Source organism: Salvelinus namaycush, chromosome 15, assembly GCF_016432855.1.
Source record: "Salvelinus namaycush isolate Seneca chromosome 15, SaNama_1.0, whole genome shotgun sequence".
NCBI classification, from domain to species: domain Eukaryota; kingdom Metazoa; phylum Chordata; class Actinopteri; order Salmoniformes; family Salmonidae; genus Salvelinus; species Salvelinus namaycush.
In genome coordinates this window covers 12997832-13019654 of record NC_052321.1, presented here as the reverse complement: position 1 = coordinate 13019654, position 21823 = coordinate 12997832, and the positions used below count along the sequence as shown (strand labels likewise).

Below are 21823 nucleotides of genomic sequence, written 5' to 3'. Positions count from 1 at the left end.
ACTGCGCAAACCGTGGAACAAACGGCATTTGTTTTGACTCTGACATTATCAAACTCGTTCTAATTTGTTGTTCATGCCATTTGATTTTTCCACGTTGGATGTAACAAAACATCATACATAATGATGATAAACAGCTTGTCCTAGTTGATCGCATTTGATCCAATGTAACTCTTCGTCCTGAGTGTTCGAAACAGCGGCTCGCTGGAGTGGACAGCTTCATACTTCCTGATGTAGGTTTCAACAGCGAATGGAAATTATTATGGAGGGGTTGTGCAACCCAGTTTGTGGCATGACATATCTAGGGCTGCAACATGAAAATAAATCCTGTGTCTAAAAGACTGACTGGTCAGTTTAACGGCAGACAGTATGCTAATACAGTCTGTTGTTGTATTCTAGCTTGCTCTGCGGAATCCTTACAGCCTTCAAGATGCTTGAGACACCTCCTGGCTATCCCTTCGAAGAGATAGAATATGAGGACATAGAAGTTGAAGAGGTAAGTGTCGCATGATAGCTGCCTATAGTACCAAACAATTAGCCTTTTATGAGGGGAAATTACAGTAACCTTGTTGAATAGAAGTGTAGTGTTGTGATCATCCATGCCACTTCTGTGCCAGTTTCAACTATGGAGCCAAGATAGGCTACCTCTTTCAAAACACCAGCAGTATCTAATGATTTTTATAAACGGGGTGGTTCAAGCCCTGAATGCTGATTGGCTGACAGCCATGATATATCAGACGTATACCACGGGTATGACAAAACATTTATTTTTACTGCTCTAATTACGTTGGTAACCAGTTTATAATAGCAATAAGGCACCTCGTGGGTTTGTGATATATGGCCAATACACTACGGCTAAGGGCTGTGTCCAGGCACTCCGCGTTGCGTTGTGGTTAAGAGCATCCCTTAGCCGTGGTATATTAGCTATATACCACACTTCCTCTGGCCTTATTGCTTAAGTAGATTATATAGAAAATTACGAGACCGACCACCACTCAGCAACATGTCAGATTATAACCTAGAAGAGGACCCGTTGTCCAGGACTCACAGAAGGGACAGAAATTAAAACACAATTATTTCTATACTCACTATTTATATATACCACCGCGTGTCCATCTTGGCACTACCCCACCATTGTAAGAAATATTTTGGAAGTTATAGAAATGCATTTATTAATGTCTACATTTGTTTTTTCCATATTTATTCTATGACAGACACCTTAATGCATAGTTTCAAATAATATTATGTAAACATTAAACAAAATATAAAAACATTTTCTTTAACGTATAATAAAAATACAGTACCAGTCAAAAGTTTGGACACCTACTCATTCCAGGGTTTTTCATTATTTGTACTATTTTCTACATTTTCAGTATTATTCTACAATGTGGGAAATAGTATAAAATAAGAAAAACCCTTGAATGAGTAGGTGTGTCCAAACTTTTGACTGGTACTGTATATTTTTTACCTTAATTGAAATACTGTAGAATTCCATTAATTCCTATGGATGACTGCTTCTTCTGGCAGCATCAAAGCCTCTCATTGGCCAATACATAGCATCAGCAATCCAGGGTTTATATACATTATTGTGAAAACACAACATTTTCCTTGAAAGCATGTTACTAGACTAGAGCTGTTGTGTTTTATATGTGTGACATTTGTTTCTTTGTGTATCTCCAGGTTGTTGGCAGAGGGACATTTGGAGTTGTCTTCAAGGCTAAATGGAAAGGCAAAGATGTGGCCATCAAGACCATAGAGAGTGAATCTGAGAGGAAAGCTTTTGTAGTAGAGGTAGAGGAACATCCTCTCCTTACCTGCTGTAAAGCATAGTTTTTCGTTTAACCCTGTTTTTTGGGTCTAGTCTATTGTTGAAATAAGTTTTGTTATCCCAATATAAAAATTCCCACTGAACATTTATGGACTCTTTTGATATTAGGTAGCTGCAGTCCAATGATATCCAATTACAATGTAAATGAAGCAATTCATGAATGTTAAGATGGTGCGATCCGTTTCACTTATCCATGTCTCTTCTTCATCCAGCTCCGCCAGCTTTCTAGAGTAAATCACCCAAATATTGTCAAGCTCTATGGCTCATGTGATAATCCAGTAAGTACATTCAGGAGAGTTGTCTTCTTAGTATGATTTGCCTGGTGTTCAATTATATACTTTAGGCCCATGTGTAATTATTCATTTATTAGTGATTTATTATTAATTTAATAGGTCTACAGATTTTCCTCTATATTGACACCACATTTGCAATCCCATACACTAAGTGTTTTTCCCTTTTTATCAAAATGATTGTAACATTCTCACACAGGTGTGTCTTGTTATGGAATATGCTGAGGGTGGCTCCTTATACAATGGTAAGAAATCAATTCAGCTTCATTTCAACATAGTATTTTCTTTTATGTAATTTCTTAGCTATTTCAATAAGTGTATTGTTAATACTTCTATTTGCCAACCATAGCTTGTATCCCTCATCTTAGTCGAAGTGCAATTAACAGTGTATCAATCTCCCACTATTTTTCTGTGTAGTTCAGTGTGGTGTCTTGTGCAAGTGATTCTTACTGTATGCCATTGTTCAATCATGATCTGTGAGGGTCTGTGCCAGTTACCATGTTAATATTGTATCTCTGTCTGTTCTGTGCACCCCACCTGACTTTCTGTCTCTCTCTCTCTCTGTCTTGACTGTGTTGTCTGTTCATTCCAAGTGCTGCATGGAGCTGAGCCCCTGCCCCAGTACAGTGCATCCCACGCTATGAGCTGGTGTCTGCAGTGTGCTCAGGGTGTATCCTATCTCCACGCCATGAAACCCAAGGCCCTCATTCACAGAGACCTCAAACCACCCAAGTATGGCCCTTTTGTTTGTGCTGTTGGTTAACTGCCTGTTTCAGGGTTGCAAAATCCTGGTGGGAAGATTCCTGGAATTACGAGGGAATAAGCAGAAAATTCAGGAGTCCTCCAACCAGGATTTCTGGAAAACCAGGGAATTGTGGCAAAGTTACCAGAATTTTGCAATCTGTTTACAGTACTTTTTCATTGTTTTAAATATACAGTACCAGTCAACATTTTGGACACACCTACTCATTCAAGGGGTTTTCTATATTTTTACTAATTTCTACATTGTAGAAGAATAGTGAAGACATCAAAATTATGAAATGACACATGGAATCTTGTAACTAAAAAAGTGTTAAACAAATCAAAATATATTTGAGATTCTTCAAATTAGCCACCCTTTGCCTTGATCACAGCTTTGCACACTTGGCATTCTCTCACCCAGCTTCATGAGATAGTCACCTGGAATGCATTTCAATTAACAGGTGTGCCTTGTTAAAAGTTAATTTGTGGAATTTATTTCCTTAATGTGTTTGAGACAATCAGTTGTGTTGTGACAAGGTAGGTTTGGTATACAAAAGATAGCCCTATTTGGTAAAAGACTAGTCCATTATGTCAAGAACAGCTCAAGTAAGCAAAGTCCATCATTACTTTAAGACATGAAGGTCAGTGAATTCGGAAAATTAAGAACTTTTAAAGTTTCTTCAAGTGCAGTTTCAAAAACCATCAAACGCTATGATGAAACTGGCTCTCATGTAGACCACCACAGGAAAGGAAGACCCAGAGTTACCTCTGCTGCAGAGGACAAGTTCATTAGAGTTAACTGCACCTCGGATTGCAGCTCAAATAAATGCTTCACAGAGTTCCAGTAACAGACACATCTCAACATCAACTGTTCAGAGGGGACTGCGTGAATCAGGCCTTCATGGTCAAATTGCTGCAAAGAAACCACAACTAAAGGACACTCATGACTTTCCTGTGCAGATCCGAAGGATCAGGTTACAGTGGGTCAGCTCTACAGCGCCCTCTCTCCCACAGAGGGGGAGAGGGATGGAGTTGGGCAGTTTTATGACGGCCATAAATAAACTCAGCAAAAAGAAGAAATGTCCTCTCACTGTCAACTGCGTTTATTTTCAGCAAACTTAACATGTGTAAATATTTGTATGAACATAACAAGATTCAACAACTGACACATGAACTGAACAAGTTCCACAGACATGTGACTAACAGAAATGGAATAATGTGTCCCTGAACAAAGGGGGGGTCAAAATCAAAAGTAACAGTCAGTATCTGGTGTGGCCACCAGTACTGCAGTGCATCTCCTCCTCATGGACTGCACCTGAATTGCCAGTTCTTGTTGTGAGATGTTACCCCACTCTTCCAGCAAGGCACCTGCAAGTTCCCAGACAATTCTGGGGGATTGGCCCTAGCCCTCACGCTCCGATCCAACAGGTCCCAGACATGCTCAATGGGATTGAGATCCGGACTCTTCGCTGGCCATGGCAGAACACTGACATTCCTGTCTTGCAGGAAATCACGCACAGAACAAGCAGTATGGCTGGTGGCATTGTCATGCTGGAGGGTCATGTCAGGATGAGCCATCAGGAAGGGTACCAGATGAGGAAGGAGGATGTCTTCCCTGTAACGCATGCGTTGAGATTGCCTGCAATGACAACAAGCTCAGTCCGATGATGCTGTGACACACCGCCCCAGACCCTGACGGACCCTCCACCTCCAAATCGATCCCGCGCCAGAGTACAGGCCTCGGTATAACGCTCATTCCTTCAACGATAAACGCGAATCCGATCATCACCCCTGGTGAGACAAAACCGTGACTCGTCAGTGAAGAGCACTTTTTGCCAGTCCTGTCTGGTCCAGCGACGGTGGGTTTGTGCCCATAGGTGACGTTGTTGCCGGTGATGTTGGGTGAGGACCTGCCTTACGACAGGCCTACAAGCCCTCAGTCCAGCCTCTCTCAGCCTATTGCGGACAGTCTGAGCACTGATGGAGGGATTGTGCGTTCCTGGTGTAACTCGGGCAGTTGTTGTTGCAATCCTGTACCTGTCCTGCAGGTGTGATGTTCAGATGTACCGATCCTGTTCAGGTGTTGTTACACCTGGTCTGCCACTGCGAGGACGATCAGCTGTCCATCCTGTCTCCCTGTAGCGCTGTCTCAAGCGTCTCACGGTACGGACATTGCAATTTATTGCCCTGGCCATATCTGCAGTCCTCATGCCTCCTTGCAGCATGCCTAAGGCACGTTCACGCAGATGAGCAGGGACCCTGGGCATCTTTCTTTTGGTGTTTTTCAGAGTCAGTAGAAAGGCCTATTTAGTGTCCTAAGTTTTCATAACTGTGACCTTAATTGCCTACCGTCTGTAAGCTGTTAGTGTCTAAACAATCGTTCCACAGGTGCATGTTCATTAATTGTTTATGGAACATTGAACAAGCATGGGAAACAGTGTTTAAACCCTTTACAATGAAGATCTGTGAAGTTATTTGGATTTTTATTAATTATCTTTGAAAGACAGGGTCCTGAAAATGGGACGTTTCTTTTTTTGCTGAGGTTACCTTGCCGAAACTCTGCTTTTGGGCTCTGCAGGATTGAGGGGAAAGAACCCTTTTGTTACAAGGAGATTCCTCCCGCCAAAACTACAACATCCGAATGTGGATAATGACACAATATTCCTAACAAAAATAACGTGGGAAACGGTTGGTGGGGCTCGAAACAATAATCATGTCAAATAAGTTGTTGTTTGATATCTTTAAGGATGGTATAACCAAATAACGTTAACTCTACGAATGTATATGTCACCGTTATCAGATTTACATCTAAATGTTGTGGAACATATACGATTAAATATGAAACTATTTGTGAGAAGATGAAATGTAATTTTAGCCTTCTAAATGAGAGTTGTTTTTCATGTAAAGGCTTACCCAGTTAGTAACCATGCCCATGTGAGAACAGACTTTTTAGCAACGTGATGGAACCGCCCTCCAAGGCGAAGGCATAAAAAGACCGCTAACAAAATGTACATTCGACCAGAGAACGTGAGGACCATCCACACGTTGAAATAGTTGGAATCTCTACAGACCAGTATACGGACGGTAAGCCGGACGTGTAAAATGGTTAGACTACATTAGACCAGCGTGACCGACAGCGTGAGCTGAAAGATACGAAATGGTTAGAAACTTTCAACAGAGAAGAAGAAAATCTCTACCAAACCAGACAGCGTGAAGTGGTGGCTGCACTGCTGAGAAATGGTTTAAAACTAAAGACCAGCCAAAGTACAGCGCGAGCTGGATATGGCAAAATGGTTTGAAACTACAATACCAGAAAATGGTAAGACCCTCTGAAACTCGAAGAAGACTTCACACGAGCATTCATTCTGTAGCTGTTTATGCACTGTTAGCCTAGGAAACTGGACTGAAGACGAGAGACAAAGAACAATTTTCTCTCACCACTAACGTAAACTCAACCCATTCCGTACAAATGTGCGCAACCGCAACATTCAAATGCGGCTACAAAGAAAACTAATGGGACTGTAGCGACTGTGTTGACTTCAAAATCGGGGGTGTGAACTAGGTTTCTATTCAAGCGTTGGTCGACATGGTAATGGCTCTATAGTATTGGAGAAAAGTAGAAAAAACTGACCCTCCGTTACATTGTGACGTGTCATGCCGTAACGTACAGCACGCATAAAGCAACTATTTCTGTCTTACAATCTCTCTCCACCAGGTGTAGCACTTCTCTCATCGTTTAAAAACAAGAAATGGACAGTGAAGGGGGTAAGGGGGATACCTAGTAATTTTTTTTTAAACGACCCGACGGGGCTTATTGCCATCTTGAATCATGCAGAAACGGGCAGCGTGGGGGTCATGTAATTGATTCTGTTGGAAATGGGAGAAATTGTGCTTTACAATGGTATTGACATTACAGTTGATCTGGAAGTATTATGTTTTTGGGGCGCTAAAATAAGGTCAATTGTACGGACCAAGGCGATGTACAAAAGTGAGTGAGTTTATGTTATAGGTATCTCTAGGGCAGTCATTGCCAAACTTTTTATAGTCCCGTACCCCTTCAAACATTCAACCTCCAGCTGCGTACCCCCTCTAGCACCAGGGTCAGCGCACTCTCAAGTGTTGTTTTTTGCCATCATTGTAAGCCTGTCACACACACACTATACAATACTATACATACACTATATGATGTATTACATTTAAGACTGAGTGTGAGTTTTTGTCACAACCTGGCTCATGGGAAGTGACAAAGAGCTCATATAGGACCAGGGCACAAATAATAATAATCAATAATTTTGCTCTTTATTTAGCCATCTTGCATATAAAACTTTATTTGTTCATCAAAAATTGTGAATAACTCACCACAAGTTAATGAGAAGGGTGTGCTTGAAAGGATGCACACAACTCTGCAATGTTGGGTTGTATTGGAGAGAGTCTTGTCTTAAATCATTTTCCACACACAGCCTGTGCCTGTATTTAGTTTTCATGCTAGTGACGGCCAAGAATCCACTCTCACATAGGTATGTGGTTGTAAAGGGCATCAGTGTCTTAACAGCGCGATTTGCCAAGGTAAGAAACTGAGCGCAGCCCTATCCAGAAATCTGTCAGTGGCTTCTGATTAAATTAAATTTTCACAGAACCGCTTGTTGCAATTTCAATGAGGCTCTCATGTTCAGCTATCGGTAAGTGGACTGGAGGCAGGGAATGAAAGGGATAAAGAAACTAGTTGTTTGTGTCATCCATTTCGGGAAAGTACCTGACTAATTGCACACCCAGCTCACTCAGGTGCTTCGCTATACCACATTTGACATTGTCCGTAAGCTTGAGTTCATTTGCAAGCAAAAAATCATACAATGATGGAAAGACCTGTGTGTTGTCCTTGTTAATGCAGACAGAAAAGAGCTCCAACTTCTTAATCATAGCCTCAATTCTGTCTCACACATTGAATATAGTTTTGGAGAGTCCCTGTAATCTGTGTTGTTGTATGTGTCGAACTGCTTTGCTTTATCTTGGCCAGGTCTCAGTTGCAAATGAGAACTTGTTCTCAACTAGCCTACCTGGTTAAATAAAGGTGAAATAAAAATAAATGTAAAATCCTAAACTCAGCAAAAAAATTATTGATAACCAGCACATTTCACATTTCTGCCCCTTGATAACCAGCACATTTCTGTATGTTGTAAAAGCGTTACATGGTCGCTGCCCATATCATTGCATAATGCAGAAAATACACGAGAGTTCAGGGGCCTTGCTTTAACAAAGTTAACCATTTTCACTGTAGTGTCCAAAACGTATTTCAAGCTGTCAGGCATTCCCTTGGCAGCAAGAGCCTCTCGGTGGATGCTGCAGTGTACCCAAGTGGCGTCGGGAGCAACTGCTTGCATGCGCGTTACCACTCCACTATGTCTCCCTGTCATGGCTTTTGCGCCATCAGTACAGATACCAACACATCTTGACCACCAAAGTCCATTTGATGTCACAAAGATTTCCAGTACTTTAAAAATATCCTCTCATGGTGTCCTGGTTTTCAGTGGTTTGCAGAAGAGGGTGTCTTCCTTAATTGACCCCCCATAAACGTAACGGACATTTACCAGGAGCTGTGCCAGGTCCGCCACGTCTGTTGACTCATCCAGCTGTAATGCGTATAATTCACTGGCTTATATGCGAAGCAGTAATTGTTTCAAAACATCTCCTGCCAAGTCACTGATGCATTGTGAAACAGTGTTGTTTGATGAAGACATTGTCTGTATAGTTTTTTTGGCCTTTTCCCCCAGCATTGTCCCAGCCATATCCGTGGAAGCAGGAAGAATTAAGTCCTCCACAATGGTATGGGGCTTGCCTGTCCTAGCCACTCGGTTAATGGGGCGGCAGGTAGCCTAGTGGATAGAGCATTGGGCCAGTAACCGAAATGTTGCTAGATCGAATCCCCGAGCTGACAAGGTAAAAATCTGACTTGCCTAGTTAAATAAAAAGATATATACAAAAATGGTATCTGTTGCTTTTATACATGTCTTTCTGAATGAAAGACGTCTTTATTCTCACTCAAAAAATTCCCGTGGCTTATTTTTCAAATTGTCATGTTTAATTTCTGAATGTCTGTGCAAGAGTGAAGGTTTCCCGCAAGAGAGTAACGGTTAATGTGATTGGATGTTAATTATTTGAATAGGCTACCTATATTTGACATTGTGTTGTTATTACACTGAACACTAGATGGTTTAGTTAGATTTTTGCCAGTGAAACGAGGCTACTCAGGCGAGAGAAAAAACTCACCCAAATGTATAGCCCCGTTGGAAAATATAAATATACTGCTTGAAAATGTGAAGGGAAAAAAAATGTGAATCACATTTTTATTTGGCGTACCCCCAACGGCATTGCACATACCTTAGAGCAGGTATTCCCAAACTGGGGTATCTATTCTAAACAAACAGAGTGAAGATTAAAGCCCGCTGAACACCCCGTGGTACACCTCTGGAAGATGTGTTCTATCAGACACTCCGAGACCAACCTACTACAACTACAAAGGACATGGTGACCTCTGGTGGACAACCAGAGACTTACACAACCAGAGACTTTCTGATGAACTACTCTCCACAGACTGAGCGAGTGATTTCACCAGAGTGAGACGACAAAGACATACAAGCGTAAATATGTACTTTGTATTTCTAAATCCGAATGAGCGGTTTTTAGGGTGCTAAATATCCACATTTACAAAGAGCATATTATTCAACTGTATGTACGAAGGTTGAATTCCTTTGTCTCTCCTTCCGCTCTTTCGTTCCCCATCCCCTTTCATTGGGGCGGCAGGTAGCCTAGTGGTTAGAGCGTTGGGCCAGTAGCCGAAAGGTTGTTGGATCGAATCCCCGAACTAACAAGGTAAAAATCTGTCATTCTGCCACTGTTCCCCGGTAGGCTGTCATTTTAAATAAGAATTTGTTTTTAACTGACTTGCCTAGTTTAAAAAATGTTAATTTAAAAATAATTAAAAATGTAAAAATTGTGTAACCAGTTGTCATCTCGGGTTAGTCCACTAGGGACTTTTCATTGCATCATGTTAGTAACCAATGTATAATCTATCCTGTGTGTGTTTTATTTAATTCTGTGTTATTTATTTATTTAGTAAATAAATAATTAAGCCAATTTGTGTATCGCTGATTCATCCTGGAGAGTAGGCTTGGTGCAGATTTGAAGTCAACGACGTTCAGAATGAGACTGATGAGGTAATAATGATAATTAATGGATGACTGGTATAACGATATATTTATATCTGTAGAGTTAATTTGGGAAACGGTAACTCATTAATCAAACTTTTTCCGTGGTGACCCAAGATTGCTAATGAGTTAATCGTTACATGATTAGTTTAATCATCGTAATAATTAAACATAGTTAATTGATTTGATAAAATAATCGTCATCGCATTAATGGTACCAACATCACTACAACACCAATAAGAAGAAGAGTCTTGCTTGGGCCAAGAAACATGAGCAATGGACATTAGACCGGTGGAAATCTGTCCTTTGGTCCAAATGTGAGATTTTTGGTTCCAGCCGCCATGTCTTTGTGAGACGCAGAGTAGGTGAACGGATGATCTGCATGTGTGGTTCCCATCGTGAAGCATGGAGGAGGAGCTGTGATGGTGTGGGGGTGCTTTGCTGGTGATACTGTCAGTGATTTATTTAGAATTCAAGGCAAACTTAACCAGCATGGCTACCACAGCATTTTGCAGCGATACGCCATCCCATCTGGTTTGCACTTAGTGGGGCTGTCATTTGTTTTTCAACAGGACAATGACCCAACACACCTCCAGGCTGTGTAAGGGCTATTTGACCAAGAAGGAGAGTGATGAGGGCTGCATCAGCTGACTTGGCCTCCAAAATCACCCAACCTCAACCCAATTGAGATGGTTTGGGATGAGTTGGACCGCAGAGGGAAGGAAAAGCAGCCAACAAGTGCTCACCATATGTGGGAACTCCTTCAAGACTGTTGGAAAAGCATTCCAGGTGAAGCTGGTTGAGAGAATGCCAAGAGTGCAGAGCTGTCATCAAGGCAAAGGGTGGCTACTTTGAAGAATATAAAATATATTTTGATTTGTTTAACACTTTTTTGGGGTACTACATGATTCCATATGTGTTATTTCATAGTTTTGATGTCTTCACTATTTTTCTACAATGTAGAAAATAGTAAAAAAAAATAAAGAAAAACCCTTGAATAAGTAGCTGTGTCCAAACTTTTGACTGGTACGGTATATCCTGAAGAGTCTATTAACACATCTAAGTAACATTTTTAAAAATCCCATCAGAATCCGTCAGTTTAAGATAGAGATATCAGTTTTTTTGCATAGGCTGCGTCTCAATCCACTGCATCCGCCAATGTCAGCCTTCTGCATCTTGGGTGGAAAGTGGCCAAGCTACAGCTGTGTTTTTCAGATCATGAGACATCCTGAAAATCGGTAGTCTCACTAAAATGTCAGTAGCGTCCGAAATGTCTGTAGCGTCAAATTATTATGACCACTCTATGGAAAGGGGAGACTCTCATGAGACTCTCATTGCTCTATGACCCCCACAAGTGTCACTGGACTCGTCTGAAGTTGGTAATGCTGATGTGCCAACTTCTGTCTGTAGCGTCTGAACCATTTGCGCTACAAACTAATATGACCCCACTATGGAAAGGAGAGACTCACGTTTGCTCTATGACCCCGCAAGTGTCATGGGAGTTTTGTGCCAACAAAAATAAGGGGTTAAACATGTGTCCAAAAAAAACGAAAATGTTTTCTGAGCTGTCTTATATCTCCAAATATAGGACAGACACTTCAAAACCTTATTGCTTATGTTTTATTTGTTTGACAGTCTTTTTTAAATATGTATGTGTTATTCAATGTGTTTCCATGGGCTGTAGTAGTAAAGGCAAAATTCTAAATCAAATAGCTAAATGATCCATGTTAAGATCGCCTTCGCAAAACAATTCTCCCCAACAGCTTAGACTTCTAGAGGTTAATGAGGTTGTACTCTCTGAACCTAAACCATAGCCATGTGTTTCAGTCTGCTACTTGTACAGGGTGGCACAGTGTTGAAGATCTGCGACTTTGGGACAGCCTGTGACATCCAGACACACATGACCAACAACAAAGGAAGTGCAGCCTGGATGGCACCAGAAGTGTTTGAAGGCAAGTAACCTTTAGCAAGGGGTTTTCCTCCTTTCATTCAAAACCAGAAGACCAAAATGGACCAAGCACTAAGTCTCTCTGTTTCACCAATAGAACAATCTAGGATCTCACTCTAACCTGTATTCCTTCACTCACCTGTATCTCTCTGACTCTGTTGTCCAGGCAGTAACTACAGTGAGAAGTGTGATGTGTTCAGCTGGGGCATCATCCTGTGGGAGGGGATCACTCGTCGAAAGCCCTTTGATGAGATTGGAGGATCGGCCTTCTGCATCATGTGGGCCGTGCACAGAGGTGAGAGGTTACCGAGCCATAGACGCTTAGTGTAGTTACATACACACAGAGGAATAAAACCGAAACCGCAAAATGTCTGTGTAGTGAAGTGGAATATAGGTTTGAAAGAAAATCTTACCTAGTTGTTAGATGAAGGAAAGAAGATGAGTAGAGGAAGCCACTTTAGGCTCTTGATATTCCCCCACTGACATGCCATTCTCTTGTATGGGTTATCAGGGACTCGGCCCCCCCTGATAAAGGACCTCCCGGAGCCCATCGAGAATCTGATGACACACTGCTGGGACAAAGACCCTGCCCAGAGGCCCTCCATGGAGGAGGTCAGGAACACCATGGCAAGCCTCATGAAGGTACAGTACTGGAAAACCCCACAGACCCATGAGGTCAGAACTTCACATTCACTGCACTAATAATAACCCATAGATGTTAGTAAAAACCTGCAATTGAACAACTTATTTCTTAGTTATTATCAAATGGTGTTTGTTCCACAGTTTATGAGAGTTTGATTTTAGATCTGAGATTCCTGTTAGCATTGTGTACTCTTTCCTCCATGTGTATGCAGTACTTCCCAGGCTCTGATGAGCCTCTCCAGTACCCTCACCAGTGTCCAGGCAACAGTAGGAGTGGCTCATCCTCAGCCACAAGCACAGGCCAGTCCCATAGATTTAAATACTCTTTGAAGGTTGACAGATTTTATAAACAGTTGTTGACAAGTATCACTTTACATTGTACTAACATTGTGCTATGTAGTAATTGCTTTCAAAATGCATATGAATGAAATTCAGAAGATTCTGTTATTGCAGAAGTTTCTGTAAAAACAGATTGGAAACGCCATCGTCTCTTCTGTAGGTTCCTATGCAGACAACACTATCAACAGCTACCGAACTGAAAGCAACATGGAACACAGAACAAACTGTCAAGGGAGAGATGACACCCTGAAAAGCATTGAAGCTAGATTTCCACTTCAGTTCAAACAATCAAAGGTGATGCAGATATAGTTGGAGTATTAAGTTATTTCATCCATACCAATGTTCATGCTGTTCATGTACCTTCTCAGGGGGGAACATTACGCCCCAGCCTGCCCTCGTCCAGAAGGGCTAGTGTGGAGAGCCTGCCTGATCGTGAGCGTACCCAGAGTCCTGCTCCCACTGAGATCAAAGTGCAATGTGCTGGCCAATCGGGGCCAGAGCTGAGGGTGCCTATCAGTCCCACAGGTATGGGCCCTATTTAGTTTTGGTTGTCGTAATAGAGCTAGCTTACAAAATATGTTATATGACCGGAATCTACTGTATGTCTGACACATTATGTCACTGCAGTGTTCACCAGGGGGCAGTAGCGTACAACATACAGTAAACATGTCATACTTACCAGTACGTTTTCTATGTCTTCAGATATAAATGGTTTGGACAGCTCCATCCCCATGCCTTATCTGACACTGGATCACCAGCTGCAGGTACTGCAGGAATGGGGAGTTCTTTCTCCATTCATCTTCAATGCTGACTGATACTAAATCCTATTGATACTGATAACCAACCAGTCACATTTGACACACTATCTAAAAGCTTACTTACTACCTTTTTGGGGATTTCATGTGTCCTCTACTTGAAATAGGAAATATGTTAAAGAAGTTAAGTAATGTACAATAAGAACAATGTGATAAATTGTAAGTGCATGACGGTGATGTGTGTTTCTGGGTTGTGTTTAGCCCCTGGCCCCATTCTCTAACTCCAAAGAGTCCATGGCTGTGTTTGAGCAGCACTGCAGAATGGCCCAGGAGTACCTTAAAGTGCAGACTGAAATCGCCCTTCTCACCCAAAGAAAGTATGTCACATATTACCATATATACAGTGCCTTCAGAAAGTATTCATACCCCTTGACTTATTCATTTTGTTGTCGAACAGCGTGAATTCAAAATCGATTAAATAGCTTTTTTTTCTCACCCATCTTTGTTTATTTTATTTTATTTTACCTTTGTTTAGCCAGGTAGGCAAGTTGAGAACAAGTTCTCATTTACAACTGCGACCTGGCCAGTATAAAGCAAAGCAGTTCGACACATACAACAACACAGAGTTGCACATGGAGTAAAACAAACATACAGTCAATAAAACAGTACAAAAATAAGTCTATATACAATGTGAGCAAATGAGGTGAGATAAGGGAGGTAAAGGCAATAAAGAGGCCACGGTGGCGAAGTAAATACAATATAGCAATTAAAAAACACTGGAATTATAGATTTGCAGTAGGTGAATGTGCAAAGTAGAAATACTGGGGTGCAAGGGAGCAAAAAATAAAATAAAAAATACAGTAGGGGATGAGGTAATTGTTTGGGCTATTTATAGATGGGCTATGTACAGGTGCAGTGATCTGTGAGCTGCTCTGACAGCTGGTTCTTAAAGCTGGTGAGGGAGATAAGTGTTTCCAGTTTCAGAGAATTGGAAGGAGAGGCGGCCAAAGTAGGAATTGGCCCTGGGGGTGACCAGTGAAATATACCTGCTGGAGCGAGTGCTACGGGTGGGTGCTGCTATGGTGACCAGTGAGCTGAGATAAGGCTGGGCATTACCTAGCAGAGACTTGTAGATGACCTGGAGCCAGTGGGTTTGGCGATGAGTATGAAGCGAGGGCCAGCCAACCAGAGCGTACAGGTCGCAAGAGTGGGTAGTATATGGGGCTTTGGTGACAAAACGGATGGCACTGTGATAGACTGCATCCAATTTGTTGAGTAGAGTGTTGGAGGCTATTTTGTAAATGACATCACCGAAGTCGAGGATCGGTAGGATGGTCAGTTTTACGAGGGTATGTTTGGCAGCATGAGTGAAGGATGCTTTGTTGTGAAATAGGAAGCCAATTCTAGATTTAATTTTGGATTGGAGATGCTTAATGTGAGTCTGGAAGGAGAGTTTACAGCCTAACCAGACACCTAGGTATTTGTAGTTGTCCACATATTCTAAGTCTGAACCGTCCAGAGTAGTGATGCTAGTCGGGCGGGTGCTGGTAGCAATTGGTTGACGAGCGTGCATTTAGTTTTACTAGCATTTAAAAGCAGTTGGAGCCCATGGAAGGAGTGTTGTATGGCATTAAAGGTTGTTTGGAGGTTTGTTAACACAGTGTCCAAAGAAGGGCCAGATGTATACAGAATGGTGTCGTCTGCGTAGAGGTGGATCAGAGAATCACCAGCAGCAAGAGCGACATCATTGATATACACTGAGAAAAGAGTCGGCCCGAGAATTGAACCCTGTGGCACCCCCATAGAGACTGCCAGAGGTCCAGACAACAGGCCCTCCGATTTGACACACTGAACTCTATCAGAGAAGTAGTTGGTGAACCAGGCGAGGCAGTCATTTGAGAAACCAAGGCTGTTGAGTCTGCTGATAAGAATGTGGTGATTGACAGAGTCGAAAGCCCAAAGCCAATTCCTCCTTTGACCGCCTTTCCTTCCAGTTCTCTGCTGCCAATGACTGGAACGAACTGCAAAAATCACTGAAGCTGGAGACTCATATCTCCCTCACTAGCTTTAGGCACCAGCTGTCAGCGCAGCTCACAGATCAATGCACCTGTACATAGCCCATCTGTAATATACCCGATCCAACTACCTCATCCCCATACTGTATTTATTTTTTTATCTTGGTCCTTTGCACCCCAGTGTCTCTACTTTGTGAAAATTAATATTTGTGTCATTCTCAAAACTTTTGGCCACGACTGTACAGTACATCGTATAGTATCTAGTATCTCTACTTGCACATTCATCTTCTGCACATCAATCACTCCAGTGTTTAATTGGTATATTGTAATTGCTTCGCCACCATGGCCTATTTATTGCCTTACCTCCCTTATCTTACCTCATTTGCACACACTGTATATAGACTTTTTCTACTGTATTATTGACTGTATGTTTATTCCATGTGTAACTCTGTGTTGTTGAATGTGTCGAACTACTTTGCTTTATTCTTGGCCAGGTCGCAGTTGTAAATGAGAACTTGTTCTCAACTAGCCTACCTGGTTAAATAAAGGTGAAATAAATAAGAATTTTGAATTCAGGCTGTAACACAACAAAATGTGGAATATGTCAAGGGGTATAAATACTTTCTGAAGACACTGTATATATTCACAGTGTCACGTTCCTGACCTGTTTTCTGTTGTTTTGTATGTGTTTAGTTGGTCAGGACGTGAGCTGGGTGGGAATTCTATGTTGTGTGTCTAGTTTGTCTGTTTCTATGTCAGCCTAGTGTGGGTTCTCAATCAGAGACAGATGGTAGTCGTTGTCTCTGATTGAGACTCATATATAGGAGGCTTGTTTTGTGTTGGGATTTTGTGGGTGTTTGTTACCTGTCTCTGTGTTTGTGTTCTGCACCAGATAGGTCTGTATCGGTTTTGCACATTTGTTATTTTGTAGGTTGTTTGTAGTGTTTCACTTGTGTTTGTATTAAACATGTTTAACACTAGCCGCGCTGCATTTTGGTCCTCTCCTTCACCCCTGGAAGAAAACCTTTACAGAAACACCCACCAATCCCGGACCAAGCAGCGTGGCAACGGGCAGCAGCAACAGCAGCAGCAGTACAAGGAGGAATGGACATGGGAGGAGATTCTGGACGGAGAAGGACCCTGGGCAGAGCCAGAGGAGTGTCGCTGTTCCAAAGCGGAGCTGGAGGCATCAAAAGCGGAGAGGCGGCATTATGAGGCGCTTGCAAGGCAGAGTGGCTGGAAACCCGAGAGGCTCACCCAAAAATTTCTTGGGGGGGGCTAAAGGGGAGTGTGGCGAAGCCGGGTTGGATACCTGAGCCAACTCCCCGGGCTTACCGTGGAGTGAGAGGGCGTCGTACCGGTCAGACACCGTGTTATGCGGTAAAGCGCACGGTGTCCCCAGTACGCGTGCTTAGCCCAGTGCGGGCTATTCCACCTTGCCGCACTGGGAGGGCTAGGTTGGGCATCGAGCTGGATGTCATGAAGCCGGCCCAACGTATCTGGCCTCCAGTACGTCTCCTCGGGCCGGCGTACATGGCACCAGCCTTACAGGTGGTGTCCCCGGTTCGCCTGCATAGCCCAGTGCGGGTTGTTCCACCTCGCCGCACTGGCAGGGCTACGGGGACCATTCAACCTGGTAAGGTTGGAGAGGCTCGGTGCTCAAGAGCGCGTGTCCTCCTTCACGGTCCGGTATATCCGGCGCCACCTTCCCGCCCCAGCCCAGTACCACCAGTGCCTACACCACGCACCAGTCTTCCAGTGCATCGCCAGAGCCCTGTTCCTCCTCCCCGCACTCGCCCTGAGGTGCGTGCCCTCAGCCCGGTACCTCCAGTTCCGGCACCACGCATCAGGCCTATAGTGCGTCTCAGCCGGCCAGAGTCTGCCGTCTGCCCAGCGGTGCCTGAACTGCCCGTCTGCCCAGCGGCGCCTGAACTGCCCGTCTGCCCAACGCCGTCTGAACCGTCCGTCTGCCCAGCGCCGTCTGAGCCATCCGTCTGCCCAGCGCCGTCTGAGCCATCCGTCTGCCCAGCGCCGTCTGAGCCATCCGTCTGCCCAGCGCCGTCTGAGCCATCCGTCTGCCCAGCGCCGTCTGAGCCATCCGTCTGCCCAGCGCCGTCTGAGCCATCCGTCTGCCCAGCGCCGTCTGAGCCATCCGTCTGCCCAGCGCCGTCTGAGCCATCCGTCTGCCCAGCGCCATCTGAGCCGTCCGTCTGCCCAGCGCCATCTGAGCCGTCCGTCTGCCCAGCGCCATCTGAGTCGTCCGTCTGCCACGAGCCATTAGAGCCGTCCGTCAGTCAGGAGCCGCTAGAGCCGTCCGTCAGTCAGGAGCCGCCAGAGCCGCCAGCCAGTCAGGAGCTGCCAGAGACGCCAGCCAGTCAGGAGCTGCCAGAGACGCCAGCCAGTCAGGAGCTGCCAGAGACGCCAGCCAGTCAGGAGCTGCCAGAGACGCCAGCCAGTCAGGAGCTGCCAGAGACGCCAGCCAGTCAGGAGCTGCCAGAGAGTGCCCTCCAGTCATGAGCTGCCCTCCAGTCATGAGCTGCCCTCCAGTCATGAGCTGCCCTCCAGTCATGAGCTGCCCTTCAGTCATGAGCTGCCCTTCAGTCATGAGCTGCCCTTCAGTCATGAGCTGCCCTTCAGTCATGAGCTGCCCTTCAGTCATGAGCTGCCCTCCAGTCATGAGCTGCCCTCCAGTCATGAGCTGCCCTCCAGTCATGAGCTGCCCTCCAGTCATGAGCTGCCCTCCAGTCATGAGCTGCCCTCCAGTCCGGAGCTGCCACTCAGTCCGGAGCTGCCACTCAGTCCGGAGCTGCCACTAGTCCGGAGTTGTCCCTCTGTCCTGAGCTACCTCTCTGTCCTGGGCTACCTCTCTGTCCTGAGCTACCTCTTTGTCCTGAACTACCTCTCTGTCCTGAGTTGTCTCCTCTATTGTAGAGGGGAGTTGGTGAAGGTTCCTGGACCATGGTCGGGGGCGAGGGTCGCCACTCAAGGGACGCTAAGGAGGTGGACAAAGACAATGGTGGAGTGGTGCCCTCGTCCACCGCCGGAGCCGCCACCGCGGACAGATGCCCACCCAGACCCTCCCCTTGAGTTTTAGGGATGCGCCCGGAGTTCGCACCTTGAGGGGGGGGTTCTGTCACGTTCCTGACCTGTTTTCTGTTGTTTTGTATGTGTTTAGTTGGTCAGGACGTGAGCTGGGTGGGAATTCTATGTTGTGTGTCTAGTTTGTCTGTTTCTATGTCAGCCTAGTGTGGGTTCTCAATCAGAGACAGATGGTAGTCGTTGTCTCTGATTGAGACTCATATATAGGAGGCTTGTTTTGTGTTGGGATTTTGTGGGTGTTTGTTACCTGTCTCTGTGTTTGTGTTCTGCACCAGATAGGTCTGTATTGGTTTTGCACATTTGTTATTTTGTAGGTTGTTTGTAGTGTTTCACTTGTGTTTGTATTAAACATGTTTAACACTAGCCGCGCTGCATTTTGGTCCTCTCCTTCACCCCTGGAAGAAAACCTTTACACACAGTCACTTAAGTCACATTATTTATGTATATTAATTATAGGTATTTAGTTTTCTTAGTAGTTGTAGCAGTAGTTTTTATTAGTTTTAGGCCTATTAGTAGTTCACAACTTTTTATGGTGTAAATGTAAGTTTCTGTTTTTTATTGTTATTATTATTTAACAGTAATTGCATATTATTCTTGGAACATTTTTTGGGGGGGGGGGTACTCTTGAAAAAGAGATGGTGCATCTCGAGATTTCATCCTGCACATTTTCAAATAAATAAATATTTACCCAGCTTCCCGTTGCTTTGACAGAAGATGTTCATCCAATTTGCAGACACTATACCTCAGATGGCACTGTACTCTAGTGTGACTAATGACTTACTGGTTTACTTGTTGTATCTGTTGTGATACCAGTTACTCTTAACATGAGTAAATTCATTAGAATTTGTTTCCAAAACTGTATAGTATTTTACTGTGTAGTCATTTATTGTACAGTTACAGTGAATATAGGCTACCTAAACGCTAAACATGTTCTCTCTCCCTTTGTGGTGGTGATGTGTAGGAAGGAGCTGATCTCTGAGCTGCACCAGGATGAGAGGCAGCAGCAGAACACGTCCCGTCTGATTCAGGAACACACCAAACTGTTGGACGAGAACAAGAGTCTCTCCACCTACTTCCACATTTGTAAGAACAAGCTGGAGCGGATCCAGAGTCAGCAACAGACGAGTTAGAATGCCTCCTGATGTGTGCCTGTTGCCCTAGAACTGTCCTCAGATCAGCAGCAGCCGAAGACACTGTCTGTCAAGTGGCCATTTTGTGATGTCTCTTCTGTTGACCCTCAGCTGTTTTGGGATCAGCTGCAGCCAAATATACCTACCATATTTGTAATGAATGCTTCATATTGCTCATTAACTGTTTTCGGATGAGCAGCTAAAGAGACTGGCCATTTGTTAACACTTCCCTGTTGCTCTTAAACTGTTCTTGGATCATTGGCCAAAGAGGAAAGCCATACTATTATGAATGTTTTGTGGATCCTCAACTGATCCACAGTCAGCAGCAGACTGCACACAGCAGGTCTCCCCTCAGGTCCTTGCTCCCCAATGCGCTGTACAGTTAAGATACTCTGCCGCATTCAGTACAACAATAATATTGTGCAAGATGTCTCATTAACAGCTCAGTTCATTTGCACGCATGTCTCGCAAAGACGTTATTCTATTCTGCCAGAGGAACAGTGGACTCGTTGAACAAGGGAAGCCTGGAGGCCCTGTAACATCTTCACCTACTGTAGCTGTCAACATCCAAAATAAATGCAGTTGCCTCTAGAGATTGATCTTTGGTCAGTTTTGTATTCCCCTCCCCAATGTTTAAAGTTAGGATTTGAGGAGGACAAGCTGATCCTAGATCTGTGCCTAAGTTTAATTTCTGCTCTTAGTGTGGCATCCAGGAAGTATCAGAGTGTTGTTGGTGTTGTTAAGATGGATGACTTGCAGTAACACCTCAGACGACTTGAGGTGTTTCCTGTCTTGCGGCAGATGTCTGTCCCCTCCCCAGGGCTGTTGTAGAGGTGCTAGAAGCTTGTTGTTCTTCTCTGGCTCTGACCTCTCTGTGACAGCTAGCTTTGTATGGAGATGATTAAGATGTGCACAAAAGGCTGTCATTTGATATTTGCGTCTTTTTAAATTTCTATGGCATTCTTATATCTTTTCCCCTTTTCATATGCACTGGCTCATTGAGAAGTAATGACACTATTTTAAATGGATCTTCATTTTTATTTTATATAGCCTATACTTTTCCATGTTCGGTGAATCAGCAAAGTTTTACATTTGTTTTGAGATCTTTCTCAATCTTTCTGCCTTGTAGGTTTTAGATATTTTTTCTTCTCATTCTCTAAATTTAGAATGCCACCACCACTAAGTATTAGTTTTTATATTTTGTTAATTTAGTCAATTATTTCACTTTTGTATTCACCCCTATAGTGTTAAATGTGTATGTGCTGGTTGTGGACTAAGAGTTTGGTCTTGTTCTAGCACTTCCACCAATGTGTTATACACTTTTGTTCGCTTTATTTGCCCTCTGTGTGCGCGTGTTCACAAGTTGCCTTAGGCTATATCTCACTTTCTGTACTGTATTTTTAAAAATAGCGTTTTGACTTGCAAAACCAGATGTCGTCAATGCACTTTTGAATGTACGGTGAGCTCAAAAGTATTGGGACATTGACACATTTGTTGTTGTTTTGGCTCTGTGCTTCAGCGCTTTGGATTTGAAATGATACAATGACTATGAGGTTGAAGTGCAAACTGTCAGCTTTCATTTGAGGGTATTTATTTATTTTCATATCAGGTGAACCGTTTAGAAATTACATCAATCTTTGTACATAGTACCCCCCCCCCCATTTTAGGGGACCAAAAGAACAAATTCACTATTTTTGGTCCCATTTCCTAGTACACAATGATTACATCAAGCTTGTGACTCTACAAACTTGTTGAAAATAATTTGCTGTTTGTTTTGGTTGTGTTTCAGATTGTTTTGTGCCCAATAGAAATGAATGGTAAATAATGTATTGTGTCA

The 21823-nt window shown here is 43.6% G+C and overlaps 1 protein-coding gene across 1 annotated transcript; it reads left to right on the top strand.

Annotated features, from left to right (window-relative positions):
• LOC120059771 (mitogen-activated protein kinase kinase kinase 7-like) lies at positions 1-21501 on the top strand. The gene is made up of 14 exons (XM_039008824.1): positions 1-230; positions 397-493; positions 1678-1788; positions 2038-2103; positions 2315-2360; positions 2709-2847; positions 11886-12014; positions 12177-12301; positions 12518-12648; positions 12861-13074; positions 13267-13512; positions 13690-13751; positions 14004-14119; positions 19818-21501. Exons 2-14 carry the CDS (start codon positions 428-430, stop codon positions 19984-19986), a joined length of 1620 nt encoding a protein of 539 aa, XP_038864752.1. The 5' UTR covers positions 1-230; positions 397-427; the 3' UTR covers positions 19987-21501.
• The last annotated feature ends 322 nt before the right edge of the window (positions 21502-21823 follow it).

Bases quoted from the DNA above. Each gene is read 5' to 3' on its own strand.
- LOC120059771 (XM_039008824.1), top strand. From the start codon at position 428: ATGCTTGAGACACCTCCTGGCTATCCCTTCGAAGAGATAGAATATGAG. The intron at 12,649-12,860 runs GTACAGTACTGG...ATGTGTATGCAG, and splicing joins CCATGGCAAGCCTCATGAAG to TACTTCCCAGGCTCTGATGA. The intron at 14,120-19,817 runs GTATGTCACATA...GGTGATGTGTAG, and splicing joins GCCCTTCTCACCCAAAGAAA to GAAGGAGCTGATCTCTGAGC.